This window comes from Mobula birostris, chromosome 13 (assembly GCF_030028105.1).
Source record: "Mobula birostris isolate sMobBir1 chromosome 13, sMobBir1.hap1, whole genome shotgun sequence".
NCBI classification, from domain to species: Eukaryota; Metazoa; Chordata; class Chondrichthyes; order Myliobatiformes; family Myliobatidae; genus Mobula; species Mobula birostris.
The window spans coordinates 105,427,510-105,452,174 of NC_092382.1; the positions used below are offsets into that span (position 1 = coordinate 105,427,510).

General features: G+C 47.6%; 1 protein-coding gene across 3 annotated transcripts in view; it reads right to left on the reverse strand.

Annotated features, from left to right (window-relative positions):
• Positions 1–24,665, reverse strand: part of LOC140207276 (uncharacterized) — an 89,498-nt gene that overhangs the window by 25,274 nt on the left and 39,559 nt on the right. For all 3 annotated transcript variants that reach the window (XM_072275747.1, XM_072275746.1, XM_072275748.1), the window contains 2 exons: positions 13,041–13,085; positions 8,418–8,537 (listed from right to left, as the gene is read on the reverse strand). In XM_072275747.1, the coding sequence (XP_072131848.1) occupies positions 8,418–8,537; positions 13,041–13,085 (165 nt within the window). The remainder of the gene's footprint in view (positions 1–8,417; positions 8,538–13,040; positions 13,086–24,665) is intronic.

The following is a 24,665-nucleotide window of genomic DNA, read 5'->3' on the forward strand; positions in this document are numbered from 1 at the left end:
ATATCCAGGGTAGATCTGATCGTACTAGGGGACGGCTCAATATTCTGATAACACTGGGGTAGAAGCTGTTCTTGAGCATAGTGAGACATGCTCTCGCATCTTCCCTCCGATGGGAAGGAGCGGGTGCAGAAGAGAGAATGTCCAGGATTGGCGGGGTGTTTCTCTGTTGCTGCTGAACACCGAGCTGGCAGGAAGTGCAGACAGAGTTCATGGAGGGGAGGCTGGTTTCTGAGCTGTGCTCAGCTCTTTGCACAGCGATCCGCAGTTTTTATTTTTTTTTTTGTGCGTGGGCAGAGGCGGAACAGTTTCTATATTTATATTGAGGAACCAGAGCGGTTCATGAGAGCAGGGTAGTGGACGTGATGAATCGAGAACTCAAGAAAGCATTTAATGCTACCACTTAGTAGTCTACTCTGTCAAATTGTGTGGAATACAGGGAGATTTGACTGACTGCTTTGTTCTGATTGGTAGATATATTGTACGCTGACTTGAACAAGTCTATTATCAAGAGTTCAGATGGTAGATCGGACTGGAAGAGGGATGACAGGGAGGTAGATAGAGAAAGAGTGGAGCGGTGAGACTTGGAGGGAGAGGGGACGGTAGGCAGAGTAGAAGACAGAATGGGGAGGGAGAGGCTACATGGCTTGACACACAGGGAGAGTTGACGGGCTGATTTTGCTTGGGAGGACTGACCGTGCACTGGTCGTAGATGTACCGCACAGAGGCTTGAACAAGGTTATTAACAAGGGCTCAGAGGGTAAACTGCTCTGGAGGATGATGTCGAACCCAAAGAGATTTGTCTGACTAACTTGCTTGCACACGACGGGAACCACATGATAGACTTATCCACACAGAACTGTGGAGAGACTCAGAAACGGGGGACCGATAGCCGGTGGAAATGTGAGTAAAACCAGACGTCAACTATCCCCAATGTTCTTCACACATCCCAGTGAACACAGAGAGGGAATTTGTAGAGCAGGGACTTGTGTGGGGCCAGAGATGTGGCGGGCTGTTGGTGATGGAGCGGTCCACGCAAACAGAGCTGCGTTGGGGAGGGTGTGAATCAGGGAGCAAAGAGGTGAGTGTGTTTGGAGGAGCAGAGGAGTGGGAGGGTGGGAGATATACTGCAGAGGTGTCAGGAGCTAATGCAGACGGTTAGTGGTGAAAGGGCGGGGTTCATTAGACACCCCATTTTCTGTCATCTCTGTTTCGGCCACAACGTCAGAACATCGGTCAGGTGGGTGAACCCTCTCAAGGCGTCAGGCCACGATGATGAACCTGGTCGGGGTCTGCAGACCTGTCCCTGCCAACAGACTGAATCTAAATGGAGAGAAAATTAAAATATCTTTTTCACAAAGGGGTTTGGGAGACCTCGTGCAGGATTCGGTTCAGGTTAACATTTAGGTTGATTGGGTGGTGACGTTGGCAATTGTGATCGGGTGGTCCAGAATATGTAAATACGGATGTAATGTTGAGACTTTATAAGGCACTGTTGAGCCTTTAATTGGAGTAATTAGGCAGGAACGTGGAAGCATAAATTGGGGACAAATGTTCAAAGGGAAATGGACGGTAAATATGTGGCAAGTGTTCAAGGGATATTTGCGCGGCGTTCTGCATAGGTACATTCCAAAGGGACAAGGACAGGGAACGGATGGTAGGTTACAGGGAACGTGATGTACAAAGGCTGTTGAAAAACTAGTCAAGAGGAAAAGAAAAGCTTACGAAAGGTTCAGAATCTTGGTAATGGTAGAGATCTAGAAGATTATATGGTTAGCAGGAAGGATTTTTTTAGGCATCCGTTAGTCACACGAGACCATGGGTTTGCTCCTTGAAAAGTTTCTAGGGCGTAGACCTGGGCAAGGTTGTATGGAAGACCAGCAGTTGCCCATGTTGCAGTTCTCGCCTCTCCACGCCATCAATGTTGTCCAAGGGAAGGGCATTGGGACCCATACAGCTTGGCACCTGTGTCGTCGCAGAGCAGCGTGTGGTTAGGTGCATTGCTCAAGGACACACACATTGCCTCAGCCCAGGCTCGACTAGCGACCTTCAGGTCACTGGAAGAACGCTTAACCGCTTGGCCACGCAGGAAGTAGTTTAAGAATAAAAGTAGGAGAGCCAGAAGGGGCCATGAGAAGGCTTTGGTGAGCAGGATTAAGGAAAACCCCAAGGCATTCTACAAATATATGTGAAGAGCAAGAGGATAATACGTGAGAGAATAGGATCAATCAATTGTGACAGTGGAAAAGTATGTGTGAACCAGGCGGACAAAGCAGATACTTTGCTTCAGTATTCACGACGGAAAAGGATTTTGGCAATTGTAGGGATGATTTGCTGTGCACTGAAAAGCTTGACCATATAGACATGAATAAAGATGATGAGCCCGAGCTTTGGAAAAAGAATAAGTTGGATAAGTCAGCAGGACCGGACGAGAAGTACCCCAGGCTACCTTGGGAGGCGACGGTGGAGATGTTGAGCCTCTGGCAGTGGACTTTGCACCATCAATGGGGTTGGGAGAGGTTCCGAAAATTGGAGGGATGCAGATGTTTCCCCCTTATTCAAGAAAGGGAGTAGAAATAGTCCCGGAATTTATCGACCAGTGAGTCTTACTTCTGTGTTTGGTAAATTGATGGGGAAGATCCTGAAAGGCAGGTTTCATGAACATTTGTCGAGACATTATACGATTAGGAATAGTCAGCATGGCCTTATGAAAGGCAGGTCCTGCCTTACGAGCCTGATTGAATTTTAGGAGTATGTGACTAAACACACTGAGCCGTTGATGCAGTCTGTATGGATTTTTAGCAAAGCATTTGATAAGGTACGCCATGCAAGGCTTATTGAGAAAGTAAGGAGGCACGGGATACAAGGAGACATAGTTTTGTGGATCCTCAATTAGCTATGCTTTACGAGAATAGGTTGCGTGAATGTGGTCTTCTCTCCTCGGAGCGACGGAAAATGAAAGGTGACCTGATAGAGGTGTATAAGATGATGAGAGGCATTGATCGTGTGGATAGTCAGCGGCTTTTTACCGAGGACTTAAACGGTTGAAAAGAGAGGGCACAGTTTTAAGGTGTTTGGAAGTAGGTACTGAGGAGAGGTCAGCGTACGTGTTTTACACAGAGAGTGGTGAGTGCGTAGAATCCGTGCCGGCGATGGTGGAGGAGCCGGATCTATAGGGTAGTTTAGGAGACTCCCGGAAAGGTATATGGTGCTTCGGAAAATAGGGGCCTATGGGTAACACGTGGTAATTGCTAAGGTAATTACATGTTTGGCACAGCATTTGTTGCCGAAGGGCCGGAAATGTGCTGTAGTTTCTCTATATTTCAATGTTTCCAATGGTAGGAGAGAGGATACAGAGACAGATCAGAGAGAGGAAGAGAAAGTAGTGGGAGAACATAGGACATGGAATTGTACAGCACAGTACAGGCCTTTCGGCCCACAATGTTGTGCCGTCCTTCAAACCCCAGCTCCCATATTTCCCCGCACCCTATATTTCTCCTGTCGAGTAGTCTCCTAAATTTCTCTAGTGGATCTGCCACCGCCTCTGACTCAGGCAGTGCATTCCACGCACTAACCACTCTCTGAGTCAAAAACCTTCCTCTAATATTCACCTTGAACTTCGCACCCTTTAGCTTAAAGCCATGTCCTCTTGTGATGAGCAGTGGTACCCTGGGGAAGAGGCGCTGGCTGTCCACTCTATCTATTCCTCTTAATATCCTGTATAACTCTATCATGTCTCCTCTCATCCTCCTTCTCTCCAAAGAGTAAAGCCCCTGCCCCCTTGATCTGTCATCATATTGTATACTCTCTATCCACATCATTCCTATATTGAGGCGACCAGAATGAGGGAGAAATAGATGCCTCAGAGGAAGGAAGTGTAAGTGAGGCGGAAAGACGGGGTGTCCTCGTAGGTGAGAGAGTGTGGAAGGTAGGACAGAAAATGGGAGAGAATGGGCGGAGAGAACAGAGAGAAAGAGGAGAGAGAGTGGCGGAGGGAGAAGAGGGAGCGAGGTTATGAGTGACGAGGGAGTGTGAAGGGTGAGAGCAATAGCGAGGGAGTGAGCGAGAGAGTGGTCGAGGGAGTGGAGGAAAAAGCCGGACTGGGAGGAATGCGATGGAGGGCGCGAGAGAGAATTGGTGAGAGAGAGAGAGCGAAACGAGAGAGTGTTACGGTTTTATTATTTTTCGTAGTTGTATTATTGTTTGCACGCTTTGTTGTTTTTTCAAGCATTGGGTATATGACGGTTCTGTGGGGATTACCATTTTATGGGGATTTTCGTGCTCCATTGAGTTTCACTGTCTCATGGCTGCTTGCAAGATCAGGAGAGGTACGGTAATGTAGTGCTTTACAGTACAAGAGTCGCGGGTTCAATTCCTGCCGACGCCTGCACCGTACATGCCGGCCCGTGACCGAGTGGGTTTCTCTATTTTCTTTTTTAGAAAGATGAGTCTCAAGGTTTACAGTGATGTCTGTGACTGACCTGGATGAAAATGGAGTTGGGTGGTTGTTAAAATTGCAGACAACACAAAGATTGGTGGGGTTGTGGAAAGTGTACACAATTGCTGATGGATTCAGCGGGATGTGGATCAGTTGCAGATGGGCGGAGAAATGACAGGCGGAGTTCTCTCCAAGAAAGTGTGAGATTTTGAACTCCGGGAAGTCAAGTGCAGAGGGACAGGACACAGTTAACGCCAGGACCGTTCCCTGTCGACATAGAATGGGATCACGGGGTCAATGCGCAGTTCGGTGGGGGTGAAACAGTTGACTTTAGACGGGCATTTGGCAATGTTCCTCTCATGGGAGCTTTGTCACGTGATTGCGATTTCTGTGATTCACAGTGAATTGGGAATTTGGGAATTTGGGAATTTTGGAATTTGTTTTAAGAATTGGCTTAAGAGGGCAGCAATCGCTCTTTGGAATACCGCTACTAGTGATGTTACGCACGATTTCTGATGTCTGTGGCAATGACTTGGATGAAAATCTCAATAAGCCTTTGTGCTTTTAGGACATCTTGCCTGGTAGAGTTAGTAAATTGGTTTTATATTGTCACAAACAGAACACAGACTAACCCGAACAGCACAGAACAGGCCCATAATGTTGTTCCGAATGCATTCGCTGTGATATTGGACATTTCATGTCTGAGGAAAAGGCAATGTCTGCCGAGGCCATCGATTCCTCTTATGATATTCTGAACCTACCTCGGATTTCCCCTCATCTCCCTCCACTCCAGAGGAAGCAACCGAATTGTCCAATCCCTCAAATCAGCGAGACCAGGCAGCATCCCGTTAAACCTCTCCGGACGCTGCTCAAGAGATGGACATCTTTCCGATAATGGGGTGAGTAGAACTCTATACAATAAGCCTGCTTCAGCCTAACTAGAGACTTTTATAAAATTGCAATATGATCTCCAGAATTTTGAACTCATTGCCCCAAATAATAGTATAACGGCAAGCATGATATCCGCATTCTTCACCACCCTATCAGAAAACATGTCCATGAGCAATGATACTGGACCCCAAGATCCCTCTGCCAGGCAACAGTGTTTAGGACCTTGGCTCTAATAGTGTGATCTCTCTTAGCATTTGACCTACCAAGGTTCAAACGCGGTTTCTCCGCTTTAAACTCCATCTGACATTTCTCCAACCCATATCTGAAATGATCCATATCCCTCCGAATACTTTGCAGGTCTTCTGCACAATCCACTATACTACCTCTCCGTATCATCTGTAACCGTACCAACCCACCATCTACATTGTCATCCAGATAAATTATATACATCATAGGCAGGAGAGATCCCAGATAATTCCATAGATACAGATCACTTCATTGGAGTAGAACAGTGTGAAATAATAACATAATGCAGAGTGTCACAATTGCAGGAAAAACGCAGTACAGACAGTCAAGGACCACGGAGAGGTATATTGCGTGGTCAAGTTTACATGTTATCATAGTAGAGGACCGTTCAATAGTCTGATGACAGTGGTGTAGAAGCTGTCTCTGAGCCTAGTGAGACATGCCTTCCTATCTTTCCTCCGATGGGAGGTTGCAGAGGAGAGAATGCTCGGGGTGGGTGGAGTATTTTTTTTTATATGATGCTGGCTGCTTTACCTAGGCAGAAGGATGTGCAGAAAGAGTTCATATTGGGTAGGCTGGTTTCGGAGCTGGGCTCAGCTCTGTACTTTCTTGCGCTCATCGTTGGAGCAGTGTTATTTGTTTCATTTGTTAGTGTGGAACCAGGACGTTTCATGAGAGCAGGGCAGTAGACATGGTTAACAGGGAATTCAATAAAACATTTTTTTTTTCAACTTGGTAGACTTCTCTGCAGGATGGTGTGGGACCCAGGGGGATTTGAAACAGTTATATGTGCGGATAGATAGATATAATGGATACTTGGCAAGTCGCATTTTAACATCCCAGATTTTAGTGCAGTCTGGAAGATGGGAGAAAGGAATTTGGGGCCAGACGGAGAAGCAATAGGCGGTGAGACACGGCGGGAGACCGAAAGCTGGGGAGAGTAGAAGCGAAAAGAGAGAAGCAGATGACAGGTGGCGTGAGACCCAGGGAGAAATTTATCGGGCTGATTTGACTGGGGAGGGCAGACCTGCAATTAGTAGTAGATGGTAGGATACTGGGTAGTGTGGAGGAGCAGAGGGATCTTGGGGTACATGTCCACAGATCCCTGAAAGTTGCTTCACAGGTGGATAGGGTAGTTAAGAAAGCTTATGGGCTGTTAGCTTTCATAAGTCGAGGGATAGAGTTTAAGGGTCGCGATGTAATGATGCAGCTCTATAAAACTCTGGTTAGGCCACACTTGGAGTACTGTGTCCAGTTCTAGTCGCCTCACTCTCGGAAGGAGGTGGAAGCATTGGGAAGGGTACAGAGGAGATTTACCAGGATGCTGTCTGGTTTAGAGAATATGCATTATGATCAGAGATTAAGGGAGCTAGGGCTTCACTCCTTGGAGAGAAGGAGGATGAAAGGAGATATGATAAAGGTGTACAAGATAATAAGAGGAATAGATAGAGCGGATAGCCAGCGCCTCTTCCCCAGGGCACCACTGCTCAATACAAGAGGACATGACTTTAAGATCAGGGGTGGGAAGTTCAAGGGGGATATTAGAGGAATGATTTTTACTCAGAGAGCATTTGGTTTCTGGAATACACTGCCCAAGTCAGTGGTGGAGCAGATACACTAGTGAAGTTTCAGAGACTACTGGACAGGTATATGGAGGAATTTAAGTTGGCGGCTTATATGGGAGGCAGGGATTGAAGGTTGGCACAACATTGTGGGCCGAGGGACCTGTACTGTAGATACTATTCTATGTTCCATGTTCTATGTACCATAGAGTAGGCAAATTCAGACTATTAACAAGCGCTCAGATGGTAGACTGCTTTGGAGGATGATCTGGAACTCAAGGAGATCTGTCTGACTAAGTTGATGCGGAGGATTGATCAAGACGGCATGGTAGATGTAACATACATAGATTCGGTTAATCTCCCAGATGGTATACCGCTCTGCGAGATGGCGTGCGACGATGGGAGGAATGGTTGACTGGACGTCGGTGGTGTAGTGAAGAGTGAAGGCAGTTTTCTCTTGCCGTGGTGTCTCGATTAGCGGGGACGAGCGCCGAGCAGAAGCATATGCAACTAAGTTTGAGCTATCGTATTTCAGGAAGACAAACAACAGCGCTGAACTTACACAGTGAACGGGAGGATACCTAGGAAATGTCATAGAACGGAGGGACCCAGGGGTACAGTTACATTCTTTCCTGAAAGTGGAGTCACAGGTAAACAGGGGCACTGGGGAATGTAGGAAAGCAAAGCGACCCAGGGCTAGACGTGCACGGTCCCCTGAGTGTGAAGTCACGGATAGACAAGGTGATGGAGAAGGCGTCTGACCTGCTGCCCTTTATCAGTCAGGGCAGTGAATACAGGAGTAGGCAGTTCACGTTGCAGTGAACATGACTCAGTGAGGCCACACTTGGAGTACAGTGTTCCGTTTCCGTCCTCCTTCTCTGAAGATGATGCCACTGAGCTGCAGAGGGTGTTAAGGAGATTTACCAGGATATTGCCGGGACCTAGGTGACTGAATTATGAAGATAAGTCAGGTAGGTTAGAGCTGACCTTAAAAAAAGTTGTATAAAACCACAGGGGACATGGGGCACGGACTAGGTGAATGCGCAGGGTCACTTTTCTCTAGGTTTGGAGAATCGAGAACCAGAACGCTCAGGGATAAGATGATAGCAAAGGTGATGTAACTGGAGACCAGAGTTACAACGTTTTCCATTTTACCCAGATGGCGGTCCGTCTATGGAACGAACTGCCAGAGAAGACGGACGATGCAGATGCATTGGAATTTGAACACTTGTGCGCATAGCACGTGACTCCTTTACAGTGACGTCATTAATGTGAACTCTGACCTGCTTGTGGAGCCACTGACAGTTCGGCGGGTCCCGAGGCAATGGGAGGATCGTCATACTCATGGACGAGATCTTCCTCTTTCCGAAAGTTCAGCACTGAGTACGTTGAGCTCGGACCGTCTGGAAGAAAAAGCGGGAAAATGTGAGAGAGTGTGCGGAGCGGGAGAAGGGTGGTAAAATGGGAGAGAATGTGGGAACGAAAACGGGAAGAGAAAGGGGAGAGGGGTGGCGGCGTGAGAAGAGGGAACGATGTTATGAGTGAAGGGCGAGTGGGATGTGCGAGAGTGATAGCGAAAGAGTAGGAAAGTGAGGGGAGAAAACACTGGGAGAGAGAGAGGAGGAGGAGATTTGTTCCTTTTTCACAAATGGGATATATTGCAGTTTTATGGGGATTAACAGATTTTGGGGAATTTCGCCTTCCATTGTGTTTATTAGTTTCGTGGCTGCTTGCAACAGGAAGAGCGGTACGGTAACATAGTGGTTTACAGTCACTTCCCGCTACTGACTGCAAGGAGTATGTTCCTCTTAACCGTGAACGGCTAGTTTTCGACCTAGTGCTTCCGTTTACTCTCACAGTGCACAGACGTACCGGTTGATAGGTTAATTGCTGATTATAAATTTTATAGTGATTCGGCCAGGATTATAGTCAGGTAATTAGTAGGCAGCGGCGCCCGAAGCATCGGAAGTGCCTAATCCGCATTGTTTTTTCAATAAATAAGTAAATCTAAATAACATTTTTTTAATGAACCTCAAGGTTGAATATAGTTTGCATGTACAAGCGGGTCGTCCAGTGTTTGTGATGGGTCTGATGAACTGGATGAAAATGGAGATGGGCGGTTGTTAAAATTGCTGACGACACAAAGATTGGTAGGGTTGTGGAAAGTGTAGATCATCGCTGATGGATTCAGTGGGATGTGGATCATTTGCAGATCGGTGGAGAAATGGGAGACCGAATTTAATCCGGGTAAGAGGGAGGCTTTGAGCTCCGGGAAGTCAAATGCAGAGGGACAGGACACAGTTAAATCCAGGACCGTTTCCTGCCGACATAGAAGGGGATCATGGGTTGGACGCGCAAGTCTGTAGAGATTAACCACTTGACATTAGACGGGCATTTGAAAAACGTTCCTCTCATGGGAACTTCATTTACATGATTGCGATTTCTGTAATTCACAGCGAACTGTGAATTTGGGATTTTTTTGTTAAGATTTGGCTTAAGCGGGCAGCGATTGCTTCTTGGAATTCTGCAACTGGTGATGATACGCACGACTTCTGATGTCTGTGGCAATGACTTGGATGGAAATCTCAGTAGGTCTTTGTGCCTTAGTATGTCTTGCCTCGTAGAGTTAGTAAATTGGTTTTATATTGTCACACATAGAACACAGACCAACCCTTATAGCACAGGAGAGGATTATAATGTTCCGAATGCATTCCCTGTGATATTAGACATTTCATCTTTGAGGAAAAGGCAACGTCTGCCGAGGCCGCCGATGTGTCTTATGATCTTATGAACTGCCGTCAGATTTCCCCTCATCTCCCTCCACTCCATAGGAAGCAACCGAATTGTCCAATCCCTCAAATCAGCGAGACCAGGCAGCATCCTGTTAAACCTCTCCGGACGCTGCTCAAGGGCTTGACATCCTTCCGATAATAGGGTGAGTAGAACTCTATACAATAAGCCTGCTTCAGCCTAACTAGAGATTTTTATAAAATTGCAATATGATCTCCAGAATTTTGAACTCATTGCCCTAAATAATAGTATAATGGCAAGCATGATATCCGCATTCTTCACCACCCTATCAGAAAACATGTCCATGAACAATGATACTGGACCCCAAGATCCGTCTGCCAGCCAACAATGTTTAGGATCTTGGCTGTAGTACTGTGATATCTCTTTGCATTTGACCTACCAAGGTGCAAATTTTTCCGTTTCTCCGGGTTAAACTCCATCTGCCATTTCTCCAACCCATATCCGAAACTGATCAGTATCCCGCGGAACTCTTTACAGCTCTTCTGCACAATCCACTATACTACCTATCTCCGTATCATCTGTAACCGTACCAACCACCCATCTACACTGTCATCCAGATAAATTATATACATCGCAGACAGGACAGATCCCAGAAAATTCCATAGGTACAGGTCACTTCATTGGAGTAGAACAAGGTGAAACAATAACAGAATGCAGAAACGTGTCACAATTACAGGGAAAATACAGTGCAAGCAGGCAAAGGCCACGAGGAGGTATATTGCGCGGTCAAGTTTACATCTTATCATAGTAGCGGATCACAGTGGTGTAGAAGCTGTCTCTGAGCCCGGTCAGACATGCTCTCCCATCTTCCCTCCGATGGGAAGGTGCAGAAGAGAGAATGTTCGGGGTGGGTGGAGTTGTTTTTTGATGATGCTGGCTGCTTTACCGAGGCAGCAGGATGTGCAGGAAGAGTTCATGGTGGTTAGGCTGGTGTAAAGCCAGTGATGTTGTGGGGATGGAACTAGACTCTCTGATGGTGGTGTCTGAAAAGAGGATGCTGTCTAAGTTGCATGCCATCTTGGTCAATGCCTCCCATCCACGACATAATGTACTGGGTGGGCACAGGAGTACATTCAGCCAGAAACTCATTCCACCGAGATGCAGCACAGAGCGTCATAGGAAGTCATTCCTGCCTGTGGCCATCAAACTTTACAACTCCTCCCTTGGAGGGTCAGACATTCTGACCCAATAGGATGGTCCTGGATTTATTTCATAATTTACTGGCATAATTTACATGCTACTATTTAACTATTTATGGTTCTATTACTATTTATTATTTATGAAGCAACTGCAACAAAAAACAATTTCCCCCGGGATCAATAAAGTAACACTATAACTATGACTATGAAACTCTGCGGGGGTCGGAAGCTGGGGAGAATAGAAGCGAGAAGTGGGAAGCAGATGACAGGTGTTTTTTTTTTTTTCCTTTTTTTTTGCGGAAGATTGGTCAGGACGGGGTTGTAGTTGCAATATACAGAGATTTTAATAAGTTCCCAGATGGTATACCGCTCTGGGAGATGGTGTGCGACGCTGGGAGGGATGGTTGACTGAATATACAATTGGTTCGGCGATAGGAGAAAAGGTCTAAGGTTGTAGCTCGTTTCTCAGACTGAAAGCCCGTCACGAGCGCTGTTCACCGGGGGGTCGGATGTGGGACCAGTGTTTTTGTTTTTCATCTATATCGACCATTTACAGCAGAATATATAAGATGCGGTTGACAAGCCTGCAGGCAACACTAACATCGGTGGTGTGGTGAAAAGTGAAGGCAGTTTTCCCTGACAGTGGGATCTCGATTAGCCGGGGACGAGCGCCATGCAGGAACATATGCAACTAGTTTTGAGCTATCGTGTTTGAGGAAGACAAATAACAGCGCAGAACTTACACGGTGAACGGGAGGAAACCTGGGAAATGTTATAGAACAGAGGGACCCAGGGGTACACATACAGGGTTCACTGTAAGTGGAGTCACAGGTAGACAGGGCCCCTGGGGAATGTTGTTGAACAGAGGGTCCCAGTGGTACAGGGACAAGGTTCCCTGAATGTGGTGTCTCAGGTCGGCAGGGACCCTGGGGAGTGCTGTAGAACAGTGGGATACAGGGGTACGGGGACACTGTTCCCTGAAAGTGGAGTCACATGTGGACTGAGACACTGGGGAGTGTTGTAGAACAGAGGGTCCCTGGGGTACAGGGACACGGTTCCCTGAAAGTGGAGTCACAGGCAGTCAGGGTCCCTGGGAAGTGTTGTGAAACAGAGGGACCCAGGTGTACAGGGACACGGTTCCCTGAAAGGGGAGTTTCAGGTACGCAGGGACACTGGGGAGTGCTGTGGAACAGAGGGACCCAGGGGTACAGGGACACTGTTCTCTGAAAGTGGAGTCACAGGTAGACAGGGACACTGGGGAGTGGTGCAGAGCAAAGGGACCCAGGGCTCGGGGTGCACGGTTCCCAGAGTGTGAAGTCACAGATAGACAGGGCGGTGGAGAAGGCGTCTGAAGCGCTCCCCTCCATCAGTCAGGGCAATGAGTACAGGAATAGGGAGGTCACGTTGCATTCAACATGACTCAGTGAGGCCACACTTGGAGTACAATGTTCCATTTCCGTCCTCCTTGTCTGGAGAAGATGCCACTGAGCTGCAGAGAGTGCGGAGGAGATTTACGAGGATATTGCCGGGACCTTGGTGACTGAATTATGAAGATAAGTCAGGTAGGTTGACACTTCATACCATGGAGCGCAGAGCTGACTTTACAGACTTGTATAAAACCACAGGGGACATGGGGCACAGACTAGGTGAACGTGCAGAGTCACTTTTCTCTCGGTTTGGAGAACCGAGAACCAGAGCACTCAGGGATAACATGATAGCAGAAGGTGATAAAACTGGGGACTTGAGTGACAACTTTGTTTTTCCACTCAGACAGCGGTCCGTCTACGGAGGGAGCTGGCAGAGGAGGTGATTGCAGCAGATTCATAGAAACTTGAATACTTGTGCGCATGGCACGTGACTCCTTCAGTGTGACGTCGCTAATGTGAACTCTGACCTGCCTGTGCAGTCACTGACAGACCGGCGGGTCCCGAGCGATGAGAGGATCTTCATACTCACCGTCTTTCCCGAAGTTCAGCGCAGTGTATGTGGATGTCTCGCCGTCTGAAAGAGAAAGAGAGAGAATGTAAGACGGGGAGAAATAAAAGGAATATTATTCTGCACTATCAGTTGATGATGCATCTGAATATGGGACAGTAAAACAGACTGTGCTTAAAGCTTATGAACTGGTTCCAGGAGCCTATATGCAAAGGTTTAGGAATTATGAGAAGTCTGTGATTTTTTATCGATGGTGCAAATCTAAAACGGAGGATGATGGTACAGACCACCCTGTGGCTTATTTTCAAAATAAATTCAATCAGCATCAAATAAATTATTCCACCATAGAGAAGGAATTATTATCACACGGCTTTGCTGTCGGGGCAAAGCTTTAGGGTTGAGGATCTATTCTCAGGCTGGAAGACCTTCACAAGCGGTGTTCACCAGAAGTTCGGGGGTGAGACCAGTGATCTCGGTCAAATATAAAGACTATTTGCAGCAGATTATACAAGATGCCGTTGCTGAGATTGCAGACGACTCTAACGTTGGTGGCCTGAGATCTTGAGTGGTGATAGAAAAAGTGTGTGAAACAGAGCCGGTAGAACAAAGGAGAAATGGGTAGGGTTAGAGGGAAAGTGGGAGGCTGTGCGAGATACAGAGAGAATCAGGGTAGAAAGAGAGTGTGTGTGCGTGTGTCTGTGTGTGCGTAGACAGAAGTGGAGGGAAAGAGAGACAAACAGCGACAGAGACAGAGAGAGAGAGATAGAGAGAGAGAGAGTGAGTGAGAGAGAGAGAGAGAGAGAGAGAGAGGGAGAGAGAGAGAGAGGAATCCTGGACCCTTGGACTGCATGAAGAAACACGACCGGGATGACACACACTGTAAAACTCCCCCACACCGTCCCATCACACAATTCCAGTGGCAGATAACCAGCGAATCTCCCTAAATGTTATCCCATCACACTCCCGGTGGCAGACATGTGACACGCACTATCTCAGCACAATCCACTGGAGTGAGAAAACCCGCGCACTCTCTCCCTCCTCCGTCCTCCGCACTCACCAATACCCAGCATTTCGGCGTTCCAGTCGTCTCGAATTGAGTGTGTCTCTCGGAGATGGATTGTGTGACTGACCGGATGGTGTGCTGCGGGAAAAGGAAGGAAGGGGAGGAGAGAGCGTGCGAGGGAAAGGGTGTTAAGATTTCAGATACCGATGCAAGTGCTGCAGAACCACATTACCAGCCTGTGCAGGCAGAGCTGTGGAGAGTCTCAAAAGCTGGTGATTGATATCTCGTGGAAGGGGGGAGGTGTCATACTAGACACCCTCATACTCCCCACAATTGTCTGTGACACAGAGAGGGGGGAGAGCTGGGAGCGTGGTTGGGGGCGACGTAGATGGGGAACGATTAGCAGGTGGAGTGTAAGACGGAGATGGAGAGGGGCGTAGGGAACTTACGGGATATGAGAGTGGGTAGAGACAGTGTGTGAAATAGTGGCGGTAGAGCAAAAGAGAAGAGAAGCGGGGTAGGGAGGGAGAGAGAGAGTATGTGAGAGGTATAGAGAGAGTTCGGAGTGAAGAGAGTTTGAGTCTTTGACCGCAGGGAGAGGAAGAGAGAGAGAGAGAGAGAGAGAGAGAGAGAGAGAGAGAGAACCAGAACCTCTGGACCGTCCGAACGGAGACTACCGGAGTCAGACACAGTGTGAAAGTCCCACCACACTATCCAATCACACACTCCCGCAGCTCCCTCCAAATCGTCCCATCAAACGCACCGGGAGTCAGACAAACAGTGATAATTCCCTCCGCACTGTCCCATCACAGAATATCTGTCTCAACCACAGAGTGAATCATGCTTCAAACCGTCCCACACACAATCCCGGGGTCAGAAACAGAGTAAAGCTCCTTCAACACTGTCTCATCACACGCTCCCGGGGTCGGATAAACAGTGAATCTCCCTCCACACCGTTCCAACACACACTTCGAGAGTCAGATAACCAGCGAAGCTCCCGTAGTATTAACCCATCACACACCAAAGGTCAGGCATGTGAAATAGCTCGCGCACCATCTCAGCAAACTCTACTGGAGTCAGAAAAACTGCTCAAACGATCTCCCGACTCCGTTCTTCTCACTCACCAATACTCAGCATTTCGGCGTTCCAGTAGTCTCGAATTCAGTGTGTCTCTCGGAGATGGATTGTGTGAGTGACCGGATGGTGTGCTGTGGCAAGAGGAAGGAAGGGGAGGAGAGAGCAGGCGAGTTAAAGAGTGTTACGATTGCAGATATTGATGCAAGGGGTATGGAACCACACCAGGAGCCTGAGATTGTAGAGCTGTGGAGAGGCTCAAAAGTTGGTGATTGATATCTTTTGGAAGTGGTGGAGTGTCATACTAGATGTCATCTCTCTCTCATACTCACTACAATTATCTGTGACTCAGACAGGGAGGAGGGAACATAGATCATAGAAGAGTACAGCACAGAACAGGCACAATATTGTGCCCACTCTCGGTCCACAATATTGTGCCGACTCTCAAACCCTGCCTCCCATATAAGCCGCCAAATTAATTTCCTCCATATACCTCTCCAGTCGTCTCTTAAACTTCACTAGTGTATCTGCCTCCACCACTGACTCAGGCAGTGCATTCCACGCACCAACCACTCTCTGAGTAAAAAAAACCTTCCTCTAATATCCTTCTTGAAATTCCCAACCCTTACCTTAAAGCCATGTCCTCTTGTATTGAGCAGTGGTGCCCTGGGGAAGAGCCGCTGGCTGTCCACTCTATCTATTCCTCTAATTATCTTGTTCAACTCTATCATGTCTCCTCTCATCCTCCTTTTCTCCAAAGAGTAATGCCCTAGCTCCCTTAATCTCTGATCATAATGCATACTCTCTTAACCAAGCAGCATCCTATAAATCTCCTCTGTACCCCTTCCATTCCTTCCCCATCCTTCCTACAGTGAGGTGACCAGAACTGGACACAGTACTCCAAGTGTGGCTTAACCAGAGTTTTATAGAGCTGCATCATTACATCGCTACTCTTAAACTCTATCCCTCGACTTATGAAAGCTAACACCCATCATCTTCCTTAACTACCCTATCCACGTGTGAGGCAACTTTCAGGGCTCTGTGGACATGTACCCCAGATTCCTCTGCTGTTCCACACTACCACGTATCCTGCCATTTATTTTGTACTCTGCCTTGGATTTTGTCCTTCCAAAGTGTACCACCTCACACTTCTCCGGGTTGAATCCATCTGCCACTTTTCAGATCACTTCCGCATCCTATCAATGTCTCTCTGCAATCTTTGACAATCCTCTACACTATCTACAACACCACCAATATTTGTGTCGTCTGCAAACTTGCCAATCCACCCTTCCACCCCAACAACCAGCCAATAAAAATCACAAAAAGTAGAGGTCCCAGAACAGATCCATGTGGGACACCACTAGTCAAAATCCTCCAATCTGAATGTACCCCCTACACCATGATCCTCTGCCTTCTGCAGTCAAGCCAATTCTGAATCCACCTGACCGAACTTCCCTGGATGCCATGCCTTCTAACTTTCTGAATAAGCCTACCGTGTGGAACCTTGTCAAATGATTTACTAAAATCCATAGAGATCACATCCACTGCACTACCCTCTTCTATATGCCTGTTCTCCTCCACAGGGTACTCTATCAGGCCAGTCGGACAGGATCTGCCCTTCACAAAGCCATGCTGACTGTCCCTGATCAAACCATGATTCTCTAAATGCCCATAGATCCGATCTCTAAGAATCTTTTTCCAACAGCTTTCCCACCACAGACGTAAGGCTCACTGGCCTATAATTACCCGGACTATACCTGCTACCTTTTTTGAATTAGGGGACAACATTCGCCTCCCTGCAATCCTCTGGTACCATTCCCGTCGACAACGAGGACATAAAGATCATAGCCAGTGGCTCAGCAATCTCTTCCCTCGCCTCGTGGAGCAGCCTGGGGAATATTCCGTCAGGCCCTGGCGGCTTATCCGTCCTAATGTATTTTAACAGCTCCAACACCTCCTCTCCCGTAATATCAACATGCTCCAGAACAGCAACCTCACTCATATTGCCCTCACCATCATCAAATTCCCTCTCATTGGTGAATGCCGAAGAGAAGTGTTCATTGAGGACCTCGCTCACTTCCACGTGCTCCAGGCACATCTTCCAACATTTGTCTCTAATCGGTCCTACCTTCACTCCTGTCATCCTTCTTTTCTTCACGTAATTGAAGAATGCCTTGGGGTTTTTCTTTACCCTACTCACCAAGGTCTTCACATGCTCCCTTCTTGCTCTTCTCAGCCCCTTCTGAAGCTCCTTCTTGCTACCCTATATTGCTCAATAGACCCATCTAATCCTTGTTTCCTAACCCTCATGTATGCTGCCTTCCTCCACATAACCGATGGTTCCTTAACCTTACCATTCTTTATCTTCCTCAACGGGTCAAATGTATCCCTAACATCATGCAAGAGATCTCTGAACATCGACCACATGTCCTTAGTACATTTCCCTGCAAAATCATCATCCCAATCCACACCCGCAAGTTCTAGCCTTATAGCCTCATAATTTGCCCTTCCCCAATTAAAACAAAATTCCTGTCCTCTCTGATTCTATTCTTTTCCATGATAATGCTAAAGGCCAGGGAGCGGTAGTCACTGTCCACCAGATGCTCACCCACTGAGAGATCTGTGACCTGACCCGGTTCATTACCTAGTGCTAGATCTGGTATGGCATTCCCCCTAGTCGGCCTGTCCACATACTGTGACAGGAATTTGCCCTGGACACAAATAACAAACTCTGCCCTATCTAATGCCTTGGAACTAATCAGGTGCCAATCAATATTAGGGAAGTTAAAGTCACCCATGATAACAACCCTGTTATTTTTGCAACTTTCCAACATCTGCCTCCCAATCTGCTCCTGTGTATCTCTGCTGCTACCAGGGTCTATAGAATACCCCCAGTATAGTAACTGCTCCCTTCCTGTTCCTGACCTCCACCCATGATGACCCAAAAGAGGATCTTGCTACATTTTCCACCCTTTCTGCCGCTGTAATATTATCCCTGATCAGTAATGCCACCACTCCTCCCTTTCCTTCCCCCACCCCGCCTCTCTATCCCTTTCAAAGCACTGGCATCCAGGAATATTGAGAATCCATTCCTGCCTTGGTGCCAGCTACGTCACTGTAATGGCCACTACATCATAATTCCATGTATGTATCCAGGCTCTCTGTTCATCACCTTCGATCCTGATGCTTCCTGCATTGATGTACACACACTTCAGCCCTTCTACCTTACTGTCTTTACACCGCTTATTCTACTTCTCTTTCCGGAAAGCCTCTCTATTTGCTAGATCTGGCTTTACTACTAGCACTTCCTGCACTGCTCTATCGCTCTGGGTCCCATCTCCCTTGCAAATTAGCTTAAACCCTCCCGAACCATGCCAGCAAACCTACCTGCAAGGATATTGCTCCCCCTCGAGTTTAGGTGCAACCCATCCAATCTGTACAGGTCCCACCTTCCCCAGAAGAGTTCCCAATGATCCAAAAATCTAAAACCCTGCTCCCTGCACCAACTCCTCAGCCGCTCATTCAACTGCCATCTCCTCCAATTCTTACCATCGCTGTCACGTAGCACTGGCAGCAATCCTGAGAACGCCACCCTTGAGATCATGTTCTTCCGCCTTCTGCCTAGTTCCCGAAACTCACACTTCAGGACCTCATCCCTCTTCTTGCCTATGCCGTTGGTTCCAACATGTATCAGGACTTCTGGTTGCTTTCCCTCTCGTACCCGGACATGCATCCTTTAGCCAGGTCTCAGTGATGGCCACAATATCACACCTGCCAATCTGTAGCTGTACAACAAGATCATCCACCTTATTCCTGATGTTGTGCGCATTTAAGTATAAGACCTTAAGTCCAATATTTCGGACTATTCTCTTTGATTTCACTTCAACGTTATTGCACTGCAACTCATCCCAATGGCTACAAGTTTGCCCCATCACCTGCCTGTCTTTCCTGACATAATTACTGCTCACTATCTTAGATTTATTTCTGTTTTTCCCTTCCTCCGCTCTCTCAATCTGGTTCCCACCCCACTGCCAAATTAGTTCCCAACCTCCCTAACAGCTCTATTAAACTTCCCCGCCAGGATATTGGACGCATTCGGTCCAGGTGTAATCTGTCCATTTTGAACTGGTCATACTTCCACCAGAAGAGATCCCAATTATCCAAGAACCTGAATCCCTGCCCGCTGCACCAGTCTCTCAGCCACGCATTCATCTGCCTCATCTTACTATTCTTGCCCTCGCTAGCACGTGGTACAGGTAGCAATTCCGAGATTACTACCCTGGAGGTCCTGCTTCTCAGCTTCCTTCCTAACTCCCAGAAATTTCTCTTCAGGACCTCCTCCTTTGTCCTATCTATATTATTGGTACCAACAAGTACCAAGACAACTGGCTGCTCGCACTCCCCCTTCAGAATATTCTGTACCCGCTCCGAGACATCCGGTGCCTTGGCACCTGGGAGGAAACACACCATGCGGGTATCTCTATTAGGCTGTCCGTTCCCCTGATGATGGAATCCCCTATGCCTACCGCATTCCTCTTCACCCTCCTTGTCTGCTGCACAACAGCGCCAGGCTCAGTGCCAGAGACCCGGTCACCGTGGGCGTCCCCTGTCAGGTCATCCCCCTGAACAGCATCCAGAACAAGATATTTGTTGCTGAGGGGGACAGCCACAGGTGTGCTCTGCACTATCCGGGAATTACCTTTCCCTCTCTTGACAGTGAAACAGTTTTCTGACCCCTGTAGCCTAGGGATAATTATCACCCTGTAGCTCCTGTCTTTCACCTCTTCACTTTCCCTGAGAAGCGGTAGGTCATCAAGCTGCAGCTCCAGATCCATAACACGGTCTCTGAGGAGCTGCATCTCGGTGCATCTGGCGCAGATGTGGCCATTACGGAGGCTGGAGGTCTCCCAGGATTCCCACCTCTGACACCCTGAGCAAAGCTCTAACCCTGCAGGCATGTTATCTATTTCTACAGGCATGAAACAGGAAAAATAAGTCTACTCACCCACTTACATCGCCAAGCAGACGAACTTTTGTTAAATCGGTAGCTCTCACCGTTAGCTGTGAGAGCCCCGCTATTCCTGTCTGTCCGGGCCGATGCAAGTCAATTGATTGTTAAAGAGTTGAGCGCAGCCGGGCCTTTAAAAAAAAAGTATCTCTAGTAGGAAATTCATTCATAAGATTGCGATGACAGTGATTCACAGTGATGTGGGAATTTGGATTCCGTACTGGATTGTCCACAGGTCGCAGAGGACGGCGGTCGCTGGTTGGAAGTCCGTGACTGGTCGTGTTATGCATGGATCCGCACTGGGAACCCTGCTGTCTTTGGCAGACCTGTGAAAATCCAATTATTTAACAAGGATTTGTGAGTTCCACATCCTGCATCACAAATTTAGTAAATTGGTTTGTTATTGTCACACATAGGCCAACCAGTGCAGGACAAGAACAGTCCCACAAAGTTGCCCAGGGTGAATTCCCTCTGGTATTAGACGTTTCACCTTTACGAAAATTGTACTGTCTACTCCACTTATGATCTTATAAACCTCCGTCAGATCTCCTCTCATAGTCCTCCACTCCACAGCAAGAAACCCAAATGAGTAACCTCTCGTTGTAACTAAGGAGGACATAAATAATCTTCCAGAAATAGTAGGGGACAGAGGGTCCAGTGAGATGGAGGAACTGAGCGAAATACATGTTAGTAGGGAAGTGGTGTTAGGTAAATTGAAGGGATTGAAGGCAGATAAATCCCCAGGGCCGGATGGTCTGCATCCCAGGGTGCTTAAGGAAGTAGCCCAAGAAATAGTGGATGCATTAGTGATAATTTTTCAAAACTCGTTAGATTCTGGGCTACTTCCTGAGGATTGGAGGGTGGCTAATGTAACTCCACTTTTTAAAAAAGGAGGGAGAGAGAAACCGGGGAATTATAGACCGGTTAGCCTAACGTCGGTGGTGGGGAAACTGCTGGAGTCAGTTATCAAGGATGTGATAACAGCACATTTGGAAAGCGGTGAAATGATCGGACAAAGTCAGCATAGATTTGTGAAAGGAAAATCAATTCTGACGAATCTCATAGAATTTTTTGAGGATGTAACTAGTGGAGTGGATAGGGGAGAACCAGTGGATGTGGTATATTTGGATTTTCAGAAGGCTTTTGACAAGGTCCCACACAGGAGATTAGTGTGCAAACTTAAAGCACACAGTATTGGGAGTAAGGTATTGGTGTGGGTGGAGAGTTTGTTAGCAGACAGGAAGCAAAGAGTGGGAATAAACGCGACCTTTTCAGAATGGCAGGCGGTGACTAGTGGGGTACCGCAAGGCTCAGTACTGGGACCCCAGTTGTTTACAATATATATTAATGACTTGGATGAGGGAATTAAATGCAGCATCTCCAAGTCTGCGGATGACACGAAGCTGGGTGGCAGTGTTAGCTGTGAGGAGGATGCTAAGAGGATGCAGGGTGACTTGGATAGGTTGGGTGAGTGGGCAAATTCATGGCAGATGCAATTTAATGTGGATAAATGTGAAGTTATCCACTTTGGTGGCAAAAATAGGAAAACAGATTATTATCTGAATGGTGGCCGATTAGGAAAAGGGCAGGTGCAACGTGACCTGGGTGTCATTATACACCAGTCATTGAAAGTGGGCATGCAGGTACAGCAGGCGGTGAAAAAGGCGAATGGTATGCTGGCATTTATAGCGAGAGGATTTGAGTACAGGAGCAGGGAGGTACTACTGCAGTTGTACAAGGCTTTGGTGAGACCACACCTGGAGTATTGTATGCAGTTTTGGTCCCCTAATCTGAGGAAAGACATCCTTGCCATAGAGGGAGTACAGAGAAGGTTCACTAGATTGATTTCTGGGATGGCAGGACTTTCATATGAAGAAAGAATGGATGAACTGGGCTTGTACTCGTTGGAATTTCGAAGATTGAGGGGGGATCTGATTGAAACGTATAAGATCCTAAAGGCATTGGACAGGCTAGATGCAGGAAGATTGTTCCCGATGTTGGGGAAGTCCAGAACGAGGGGTCACAGTTTGAGGATAGAGGGGAAGCCTTTTAGGACCGAGATTAGGAAAAACTTCTTCACACAGAGAGTGGTGAATCTGTGGAATTTTCTGCCACAGGAAACAGTTGAGGCCAGTTCATTGGCTATATTTAAGAGGGAGTTAGATATGGCCCTTGTGTCTACGGGGATCAGGGGGTATGGAGGGAAGGCTGGGGCGGGGTTCTGAGTTGGATGATCAGCCATCATCATAATAAATGGCGGTGCAAGCTCGAAGGGCCGAATGGCCTACTTCTGCACCTATTTTCTATGTTTCTATGTTTCTATGTAACACATGACATCGAAACCTGGCAGAATCCCGTTAAGCTTCTCCGGAGGTTATCCAAGGCCTTGGCGTCCTTCCAATAATGGGGTGACCAGAATTGTATACAGTACGCCTGATTCAGCTTAACTAGAGATCTTTATAAATTTCTGGCATAACTTACTGACTTTTGAATTCAGTAACCCGACTAATAATGGCAAGCAGGAGGCAAGGTTAGCAGAGCTGGGACTTTTCTCTTTGGAGCATAGAAGGATGAGAGATGGCTTGGTAGCAAGTCCATTATCAAGGTCCCAGATGGTAGATCGGTCTGGAAGAGGGAAGAGAGGGACGCAGGGAGATATAGAGAAGGAGTAGAGCGGTGAACCTGGAAGGAGACGGGAAAGTAGGCTGAGTAGAAGACAGAATGGGGAGGGAGATGCTAGATGGCGTGACACCCAGGGAGAGTTGACGTGCTGATTTGACTTGGGAGGACTGATCGGGCACTGGTAGTAGATGTCCCGTACAAAGGCTTGAACAAGGTTATTAACAAGGGCTCAGACGGTAGCCTGCTCGGGAGGATGATGTCGAGCCCAAGGAGATCTGTCTGACTAATTTGCTTGTGGAAAACTGATGAGGTCTCGATGGTAGAAAGATTTTAATCGCTTTGATAGAGACGTTGGGACGGATGGCAGACTGGATATACAATTGCCTTGGCAATAGTGGCAAATATTTAGCGTTGAAGTTCGATTCTCAGATAGGAACCCACGCGTTTACGTGTTCACCGTGGGCGGGGCGTGGTCTGTGGAGGGATCTGTCATGTTTGTCAACTATATGCCAGGCAGGATGTTGGAATGCTCCTCTTGCAGGATGTGGGATGTCAGGGAGCCCTCCGGTGTCCCGGTGTCCCTGACAACGATACCAGCAAGAAGTGCATCCAGCTGCAGCTTCTAACAAACCGCGTTTGGGAACTGGAGCAGGAGCTAGATGACCTCCGGATCACTCGGGAGAATGAGAAGGTTGTAGATAGTAGCTGCAGGGAGGTGGTTACGCCAAAGGAGCAAAGGACCCCAAATTGGGTCACTGTCGGGCGAGGGAAGAGGAAAGGGCAGGCAGGGAGGGTTCTCCAGTGGTCATTCTCCTCAACAACAAGTGTACCGCATTGGATACTGTTGGGGGGGATGACTTACCTGGGACAAGCTGCAGTCGCCGGATCTCTGGTACTGAGTCTGACACTGCAGTGCAGCAAGGAAGATCGAAAAAGAGGAGAGCGGTAGTGATATGGGACTCGATAGTTAGAGGTGCAGTTAGGACGTTCTGTGGTCGTGACAGAGAATCTAGGATGGTTTGTTGCCTCCCGGGTGCCAGGGTCAAGGATGTCTCTGATCGCTTGCATGACGTTCTGAAGTGGGAGAGTGATCAGCCAGACGTCGTTATACACATCAGTATCAATAGCGTAGCAAGGAAGAGTGCAGAGTTCCTGGAGAGTGAGTATAGAGAGCTTGGTAGGAAGTTGAAAAACAGGACTTCAAGGGTGGTAATCTCAGGATTGCTATCTGTGCTACGTGCCACTGAGGGTAAGAATAGGATGCTCTGGAGGATGAACAAGTGGCTGAGGAACTGGTGTAGGGGGCAGGATTTCAGATTTCAGGATCATTGGGAACTCTTCTGGGGCATATGGGACCTGTACTAGAGAGACGGGTTACACTTGAACTACAGGGAAACCGATATCCTTTCAGGGAGGTTTTTTAGTGTTATTGGGGAGGCTATAAACTAGATTTGCGGGGGGATGAGAACCAGAGTGCCAGAGCTGACAGTGTGGCTGGTGTGAAAATAAATGATGCTAAAAGTTCAAGAAAATCCGCGAATAGAAAGGTTGTGAGTGATGGTAAAAATCTTCCGAGGTGTATATATTTCAATGCTAGGGGTATTGCGGGGAAGTCGGATGAGTTGAGGGCGTGGATTGACACGTGGAATTACGACGTTACAGCAATTAGTGAAACTTGGCTACAGGAGGGGGAAGAACTGCAGTTTAATATTGCAGGGTTCCGATGTTTCAGATGTGATCGAGACAGAGGAACGAAAGGTAGGGGAGTAGCATTGCTTGTTAGGGAAAATATTACAGCAGTGCTCAGGCAGGACAGATTACAGGGCTTGCCTACTGAGTTCTTATGTGTGTACCTGAGAAACAGGATAGGTATTACAACATTAGTGGGATTGTATTACAGAACACCCAATAGTCAACGAGATTTGGGAGAACAAATCTG